The sequence below is a fragment of the Oncorhynchus mykiss genome, chromosome 1, assembly GCF_057628025.1.
Source record: "Oncorhynchus mykiss isolate SJ-2025 chromosome 1, ASM5762802v1, whole genome shotgun sequence".
NCBI classification, from domain to species: Eukaryota; Metazoa; Chordata; class Actinopteri; order Salmoniformes; family Salmonidae; genus Oncorhynchus; species Oncorhynchus mykiss.
In genome coordinates, this window is record NC_143022.1 from 78,352,968 (window position 1) to 78,362,082 (window position 9,115).

At 45.0% G+C, this 9,115-nt stretch overlaps 1 protein-coding gene across 19 annotated transcripts in view; it reads left to right on the forward strand.

Moving 5' to 3' along the window:
- LOC110529380 (C-terminal-binding protein 2) overlaps positions 1-9,000 on the forward strand; it is a 129,904-nt gene extending 120,904 nt beyond the window's left edge. For 6 of the 19 annotated variants that reach the window (XR_016497224.1, XR_016497226.1, XR_016497222.1 and 3 more), the window contains 10 exons: positions 923-1,077; positions 3,123-3,267; positions 3,786-3,992; positions 4,111-4,325; positions 4,984-5,114; positions 5,211-5,338; positions 5,440-5,566; positions 5,984-6,061; positions 6,564-6,618; positions 6,841-9,000. Coding sequence is in view for 13 of the 19 variants with exons in the window: in XM_090240792.1 (XP_090096918.1) it covers positions 923-1,077; positions 3,123-3,267; positions 3,786-3,992; positions 4,111-4,325; positions 4,984-5,114; positions 5,211-5,338; positions 5,440-5,566; positions 6,841-7,024 (1,292 nt within the window). In the remaining 6 variants the exon portion in view is untranslated. The remainder of the gene's footprint in view (positions 1-922; positions 1,078-3,122; positions 3,268-3,785; positions 3,993-4,110; positions 4,326-4,983; positions 5,115-5,210; positions 5,339-5,439; positions 5,567-5,983; positions 6,062-6,563; positions 6,619-6,840) is intronic. The other 13 variants (XM_090240802.1, XM_090240811.1, XM_090240807.1 and 10 more) reach the window with 3 other exon arrangements.
- The last annotated feature ends 115 nt before the right edge of the window (positions 9,001-9,115 follow it).

The window sequence follows — 9,115 nt, forward strand, 5'->3', positions numbered from 1 at the left end:
GGAGGAGTGGTGTGCAAAGTGCTTTCTCTCTCTCTCCCTCTCCCCCCCCCCCCCCTTTCCTTTTTTTGGATGGAATTTGGTTTCATTCTGCCCAGAGTCACTCTTCTCTTTTTTCACTCTGTTCCTTCACAGAGTATAAAGCTCCAGGGATGATACATTGGTGATATTGTGCTGTGTGTTTGGAGAAGGTTGAGATACTTGTGTCTGTAGTATCATGCTGTAACAGATACAGAACACAGGTGTGGGTGTGCTTGCTTACGCGTGTGTGTGCGTAGTGCGTACACACAAACACACACACAAGCATGCACATACACACACACACACACACACACTGCCCCTGCAGGGTTGTGATATGGTGGGAGTGACCTCATGGGGTGAAAGGCTTTGTTGCCTGGTAACTGGAGTTATCAGGAGTCACAACGATGAGACACAGCAGAGAGGTTGGTCATTTCAGGAAGTATTGAGTGTGTGTTATTGATCCATCTTACCAGGTGATTGTGGAGTCATAGCATTCATTGTATCGAACTGTCAATTTTCACAGCGTGTGTGTTTGAGGGAGGGAAAAGATTACATATGCACATCCAATGTCTTTGTGCAGGTGCGGTTCAGTGAATCTGTTAAAGAGACTCACACACTGCAATCTATTCTCCAATGTAGTTTATTGTTAACAATGTGCCGACCCCTCAGGTTTTCATCAAGTTTCCTCCTCCTCTCTCTTTATCTCCTCTCTCTCTCTGTTCTCGCGCTCTGTCCTTTATCTCATTTCTCTTTCACTGTCCTCTCTCTGTTCTCTCTCTCTGTCCTCTCTTTATCTCTCTCTCTTTCTCTCTCTCTCTCTCTCTCTCTCTCTCTCTCCTCTCCTCGCTTTATCTTCTCTCTCTCTCTGTTTATCTTCTCTCTCTCTCTGTCTCTGTGTGTGTAGGTATCCGGCCCCAGATCATGAATGGGCCGATGCACCCTCGCCCCCTAGTGGCCCTGTTAGATGGGCGTGACTGTACAGTAGAGATGCCCATCCTCAAAGACCTGGCCACTGTCGCCTTCTGTGACGCCCAGTCCACACAGGAGATCCATGAGAAGGTATAACACACACACACACACACACACACGGACTGCATGGGTTTGTGCCCTCAATTCAAACTGTAGCGGTCTTTTCACCTCCTTCTCCCCCTCTGCTCCTTCTCTAACATAAAACGGATATTACAGTACAGTATATTGTCTCTCCCACCCTTTCCCATTTAAGTGAAAGTGATTTCATTAGGATGTAATGTCATTGGTTGTCTATGCTCTTCCTCTCCTCCTCTGGTTGTTAAATAGAGAGGCTGGTTATGGGAAAGGAATGTCATTATATACTGAGATAGCATGTAGCGCTCCTTAACGACAGAGTCATCAGCAATATACCATTGCAACATCAAATCTTCCCCTCTTCATCTCAAATACAAAATGTGGAAAGAGGTTGTTAACAAAGCTACTTCCATGTGTTGTGTCTGTTGACCCTACAGTTGTATCAGTGTTGAAAAGCTTCATAGTGATAATCAATTGTTAACAAGGTTTGTTGACATAGATTTTGTCAGCACAGGCAGTGTTGAACCATTTACAATATATATTTGGGTGTGACGCATAGAGAGAGAGCGAGTGAAATTGGAAAATAGAAAGAATGGAGGGAGAAAAATAGGACCAGGGTTCTTTTGACCTCTTGACACTTTTCTCCCTGGACCCTGGCCTCTCCGTGCTCCCCTGCTCGCGCACACCAAGGCCTTTCTGTCCAATCAGCTGTTGTGTTTGTGCATACATTACAAAACGAGATGGCCTGCCCTGGGTGTAGAGATATTGGCAGAGCTCCCGCCTTTGTAACGAGTCAGCAGAGACAGCAGAGGTGGCACTCCACACACACGAGAGGAGAAAGGGCCCCACACAGGGACTCACACGCAAACAAACCACAAACATTGGCTCACACACACACAGGCTCAAATGCTGACTCACTGATTTCACACACACACACACACACACACACACACTTTTATCTGAAACATACTGAAACACACACACTGCTGCCTCTGCATGCATCGCCTGAGAAAGAGGAGCCAAGTTAGTTCCCTGACAGGAGCCCTAACCTGCACATTTCTTCTCAGTGGCATTGTGTTTGAGCAGTGTTGGGATGTGACAATGACTCACTGTCTAATTCAAAGCAGTGCTAGTCTCATCACGTTTTGGTGGTGACTTATCTCTACGTTGTGTCGTGTGGACTAAAGGGTTAGCATGCTCGTGTGTTATCTCTCCCTCTGGTGTCAGAACAGTGTTAGCAGTTTAACCATCTGTTTGTGGACTTGTTTCCGTGAGTTAGCGAGGGAATTGATACAAATGAATCTTGAGCATGATATCAGCTTTTATCTGGACAGCTACCGCCCCACCCCCACACCACCTGTCTCCACACATAATTTTGATCTGGAGGAAATATTCTCTCAAACTGGTCCTTTGACATCTATAGGGCCATATCCAACTGTTTTTTTTACACCAACCATGTATTTTAACACTGGCCCACCATAGTTATAAAAAATCCCATTTCCATTCAGTCTGACACATTGCTCAGCGATTACCCCGCTTGCTTAATGACTCACACAGCATTGGTCATTATAACCCACAGGACGTATTGTCTCCAGCCAAACTTGCCTCTGGCTAGCAGCACAGCCTAAGCAATTAGATGAACGCATGAGGAGAGCTTCAACCTTGAATTAGCATCTAGCGCTGGTTCCAGCTAGCTCTCATAAAACCCTTATGGAAATTCACATCTATGCTAATCTGGCAGGCCAAGCAAATGCAGTTAGCCGGAGGAGAATTTAAAGCTATTATTTACCCAAAGTGCCTGGCAGGGGGCACTTGCTATGCTATCTGGGTATCTGGAAAACCATCAATCTAGTTTATGACCCTGGCTGTCTCCACCCTAACTAACCTGGTTTGCGTAGACAGATTCTGATAATGCAGGGCTTTTGACACGTACACATTTGCACTCGCGCGCGCACACACACACACACACACACACACACACAAATGAATATGTGATGAAATGATGAAATGCCTTTAATGATAATGGTGAGGATGAAGGTGACTCTCCCTTTCTCCATCAGGTGCTGAACGAGGCAGTAGGGGCCATGATGTACCACACCATCACCTTGACCAGAGAAGACCTGGAGAAATTCAAGGCTCTACGCATCATCATCCGCATCGGCAGCGGCTACGACAACATCGACATCAAGGCGGCCGGAGAGATGGGTAGGAGGAAAAAAGAGAGAGGACATAGGGATAAGATAAGACTTTATTGATCCCCTAAGGGGACATTTTATTGCAGGGGCCAATACAACATAGGAATAACAACAACAACCCGCTCGTCAGCACTGCAGCCAAGACTCTTTGGAATGTAGCCAAACCAAACACTGCTTTTATAATTTTACATAACATGTAATTGGAGTATTATCCCTTAAATACACAGACAAAAGCTGTGAAAACATTGATAAGAAATACTCCCCCACAGACTTAGTTTTGCCCCGGGCATGTCACTTAATTAAAACAAAAAATCCTCAATAAACATTGAAGCCTGGTGTGAAATATGTTGTTTGTTTCATATTTGTGCACTATAATGCAAAAAAATATGTCATTGCCTTTCCAAGTGTGCAGTTTTTGCATGTGTCTTGGGCACTTAGTTGTTCCTTTCATAACCAGCTGTGCATAGAGCTTCTACTTATTTTTGGCCTTCTTCATCCCTCACCCTGTCTTCCCTCTCTCTTTGCCAGGCATCGCGGTGTGTAACATCCCGTCGGCGGCGGTGGAGGAGACAGCAGACTCCACTCTGTGCCACATTCTCAACCTGTACCGGCGGAACACCTGGCTGTACCAGGCTCTCCGGGAGGGCACGCGGGTCCAGAGCGTGGAGCAGATCAGAGAGGTGGCGTCCGGAGCCGCCAGGATCCGAGGAGAAACGCTGGGCCTCATCGGCTTCGGTGAGTCACAGGAGATGTCTGTCTTTAGTAACGGCCACTGTTGATAGTGCTTTGTTCACACCCACATCCATTACATTGTGATCCGCTTCTGACACTGGATTCGTGTGTATGTCTACAGGTCGTTCAGGGCAGGCGGTGGCGGTGCGGGCCAAGGTGTTTGGCTTCAACGTGATCTTCTACGACCCGTACCTGCAGGACGGCCTTGAGCGTTCGCTGGGTGTTCAGCGTGTCTACACCCTGCAAGACCTGCTCTACCAGAGTGACTGTGTCTCCCTGCACTGTAACCTGAACGAACACAACCACCACCTCATCAACGACTTCACCATCAAACAGGTGAACACACACAGGCAACCACACAGACACGCATACACACAATCCTCAAATAGGCCATAACAGTACAGTAGTGCGCACCCAGCCCTCACTGCGTAGTTGTTGATCACCACTGCCACCTGCAGTCAGCTTTTCAAACTGCACTCTGCTATAGGAGTCTAACATCAATGTCCTCTTTGAAATGTGAGGGGCGGTCTCATCAAGGAAGAACCTGGTTAACTTGTGATTTATATATTCAAAGAACTATACCATACGTTTCCTGGGAGAACATCAGTCTTTTGCTGCCACCAGATCTCAGTGTGCGTGCGTTCATGCCTGTGTGCATGTTTGCATTTATACGTGTGTTCGCGTGGGGCTTGTGCCTTTTACAGAGCAGATACAGTTGTTCCCTGAATTCAAGCTTTTATCAAGATAAAGGGATGGCTTTTATCCAGATGCTCTCATTTCATCTCTGTCGCTCTCTTTTGGTACACAGAGGTTTGCCTTTTTGGATATGAATCTAAGCTTTTAGTATGTGAAGCATAATGCAGTGCACCTTAGGGCTTCGTGCTTGAAAGCACCACTGCAGGCACATACTGTAGCAGTGGGCTCCCCCATGTGTATTCTACAGGAGAGGGAATGTCACTTGATGTTTAGTAAAACAGGTTTGCTTTTGTTTTAGATGCGACAGGGTGCGTTCCTGGTGAACTCTGCGCGGGGAGGTCTGGTGGACGAGAAGGCCTTGGCTCAGGCCCTGAAAGAGGGCAGGATACGGGGGGCCGCTCTGGACGTTCATGAGTCAGAACCCTTCAGGTGAGCGTGGGCACTTATCTGTGTGTATAGATAACTTCACCAACTCCATTATCCAGTTCACCGTAGCCAATCTTTCTCTCTGCCACTGTTGTGTAGTTTTACCCAGGGTCCTCTGAAGGATGCTCCTAACCTGATCTGCACTCCTCACACGGCCTGGTACAGTGAACAGGCCTCACTAGAGATGAGAGAGGCAGCTGCCACAGAGATACGCAGAGCCGTCACTGGTAAACACAGACACAGACACGCACACGTGCATTATATCACACACCGAGAAGCTCATTTGGAGCTAATTCTTCACTTGAATGTTTTTGTTTCTCCGATGCAGGCCGTATCCCCGACAGTTTACGAAACTGTGTCAACAAGGAGTTCTTTGTTACCACGGCGCCCTGGACAGTGGAACAGCAGCAGATGCAGCAGCAGATGCACCCTGAACTCAACGGTGCCACGTACAGGTAGGGGAGCTCAATCCCACCCAAACAGACCATTATGCAGGGAACCCCTCTTATTGGTCAGGTTCACTTCCTCCTGCATATACTATCCATATAAGCAGGACATGAACATTTTGATTTTAAAAAAAGGAGATATTTTCCCAAGTAAAATAAACAGTAAAATAGTCATTTCCATGCTCAAGTACAAGAAGGTGTCCCCTGTATTCAATCTATGAGAACCTCTTGTCTTTTCTATTTAACCTTCCTGGTATTTTAGGCTAGGTCTTCCTTAGTGGCATATAGTGGGAATGAAGAGCTATGGGGACACATTGATTACTACCATCCCCTGCTATTATTAATCAGGCAGTCAACAGTATTGACCTCTCAGTCTCTCACCTATATCTGCTGTCTCAACTGGACTGAACTACTTCTCTTACACAGCCGAGTCAACCAAACCATGGTACAGGCCATAGCAACTGGGGGAATGCAAGACAAATTATATACCTAATAGAGAACCAGGTAAATACTACCAATGCTGACCCACAATGATAGGCTCAGGACCACTAGCTGCTGATAGTTTTTATGATAGTCTGTGTTTCATTTATTTCTCGCCCAATATACCTGCTCTGCCCACCCTCTCATTGCACACCTTATTTCCTACCCCAAAACCAACAAATGTGGCCAAAACCTGGCCTCTTGTACCATACCAAATGATCAAAAATCTATTGAATGTTGGCACATTATGTCAACCATTTGATTGTAAGTACAGTCAGTGTTGTATTCCATATTATTCCCTGCTCAGGATGTATGAGTATGACGTGGGTTTCATTTTTCCTCTAAACATCCCTTTTCCCCAAACGGTTGACTGTGTCTGTCCCCTGAAATATCCTATCGGGAACGTTTCCTTGACCTGTCATCTCTAGCCCTACAAACCATTCCCTTATGCCTAAATATAACTATATTTTGTTGATATCTGAGTGGTTTAGTAAATCAAGATATATTTCTCTGATACGTTTATCAGTTTCCCAAGAACAACAGATGAGGTCTTGTGGTCGTTTTGAATCCTGAATTGACATGTAAGAGTTGAATCAGTTTTCAGATTTCATGTGATGTCTGTTTTGCACCACACTATGTGTGACTTCTCTTGCTTTGATTAGAATATCACCACTGAATTGGATCCTTAGCCTCACTTCTAATGTAGCAACTTAAAACGGCCATTGAAAGGCTTATCAGGTTGTTGAAACCTATGAGGTATTGTTATGGTACCATGTGACCTGACAATTGTCTCCCTGGCACAGGTACCCCCCTGGTGTGGTGGGTGTGGCCTCGGGTGGGATCCCTGGGCCGATGGAGGGGATGATGCCTGGGGGGGTGCCAATCGCCCACACCCTGCCCTCTGGTACCCACCCCTCCCAGGCCCCCTCCCCCAACCAACCCTCCAAACAAGGGGAGCCCATGAGACAGCACATGACCGAGCCATAACTCTGCATCCAGGGAGGAAGGAGTTCATATATACAAAACCGACCAACTGACCCACCCGCTCTTAGACCAGCAGACTGATCGTTAGGGTTCACACAGAACACCGGAACCAAGTGGGGACAGTGAATATATTCACAACTGACACTCCAAAGTGGGGACAGTCAAAACTCATGTTCCAAGGATCTGAACTTTTCACTTCTAATTTTCCTTTGTTCTAGTTTTTATTCAGTTTAAGTGTTTACTCTTTTTTTTGTGTGTGTTTGTTGGAAGATTCCTGTGTTCTGGGACAAGTTGTTACCGAGTGCCAGAGTTAAGGCTCGCCCATCTTGACTGACCCACCAATGGGAGAGCTTGGAAGGACAATGACATCATCTGTTACTGCCCCATTCTTCATTTCAGTTCAGTCCACGTGTGTCTGTGTATTTTTCTTTCACCTGTTCTGAGACCACCCTACAAGTGAATATCTGTCTTTCTGTTCTTCAATGTGAAAAAAAATGAATGATTATAAAATGACATATATTTATCAGACAGTAGAAAAAGACAATTGGTGTTGCCAGTGGCATCGGCAGTCTCAATGGGGACCTCTAAACCCTTTCCTAGTCCATCTCTCACCCTGTTGACTGCTGGCTCATTAATTTACAGACAGTAATGTTGGACACATCAGGGTTGCCAGATCTCTTGAGCCTCATGACCAGAACGAGACAAAAACAATAAGCCCAAATTGCCATTCTGAAGAATCAAAACAAAACTCAATGTAAGTGAATATCCCTTTTCCCCAAACGGGGACCTTTATTTGAATTTGTCCATTGTGAACATCTCTCAACCCCTGAGAACACCCAAAGTATTATAGAGAGGATTTTGTTCTGGTAAAACTCCAATTTAGTTGTTTAGTTCCTCTTAAGAGCTTTTTCAAAGATCCAGGTTCCCGACGCACGCGTGGGAGAGAGACTAGTGTGATAAAGGTTATGATCGCAATTTCAGACAATGTGAAGTTGTAAGTATTGATGAATTGACTTTGGATTCAGTAATCACGTGGTGGGCTGCCGCTAAAATATTGAAGTAAGAAATGGATGCAACGGCAGTTCTAACTGTTAAAAGCACCTCTGCTTTTACCTGGACCTCTACATTATGGATTTGGACATTGTCACGGGTGTTTGTATACTAGATTGATCTCTTAAAATGTCCCGTTTTTTTTCCTCACCAAATGGACTTACAAAGTAGCACCAGGCAGATAGGAAAGGGTTTGGAAAGTGAGGTTACCGACTCAGGAATTTTTTCTTTGCAGATATCTTTTTCCCAAATTCTGTCTGAAAGAAGAAAAAATAAGTCTGGATGGTTCTGTGTGTTTCCACCTTTTCTTCATTGTGGTATTTTTATAAATCAAACCTGTCTTTTGGTGTTCAAGGTTTTTGCAGAGTCCTGTTAGATTTGTATTGGCTAGTTAAATGTTCTTATAATCATAGTCTAATGTGAACCACCCTTTCTTTTTGGTTTTCTGTTCTAATGAAAGCCAGTGGGAGCTCTTAGAGGCATCGTGCACTGCACTCTGTGAGCAATAGCAACACCCCTCTAGTGCCCCAAAGTTAGCAAGACAGGGCTGCTAGCAGATTGTTTGGTTTTTAGTGTGAGTATTTGTATTTGTTTCTTGTACAAGGTGAACATATAGCATTCAGTGCAGTTCAAATAAAAAAATGCTGCTCTATCAGGCTCTGTGAAAGGTTTGTGAAATTGGTGTTTGACTTTGCTGCTTATTCATGCGTATGAAGTTTAACATTACTAATGTGGAATTAACATCAGTAGCTAGGTTTCCATCCAATTGGTGACAGATTTTCATGCGAGTATTCTAAAATCCACATAAATATGCACATTTCCCCACCGAACTGACTTGTTGCTCATAAAAATCAGTGCGTGATGAGTAGTGCACACAATGTACTTTTTCGCTTATGTTTTCATGTACTGAATAAAAATGTAAAGCTCAATGTGTTTTGCATTTAACTCTACCAATAGCTTTGTCACAAAAACTGTTACGTTAAATAGCAAATGTGCCTCCTCTGGTCTGGGCATGTGTGCTCTAGCCCAGGGCCCCCCCATTAT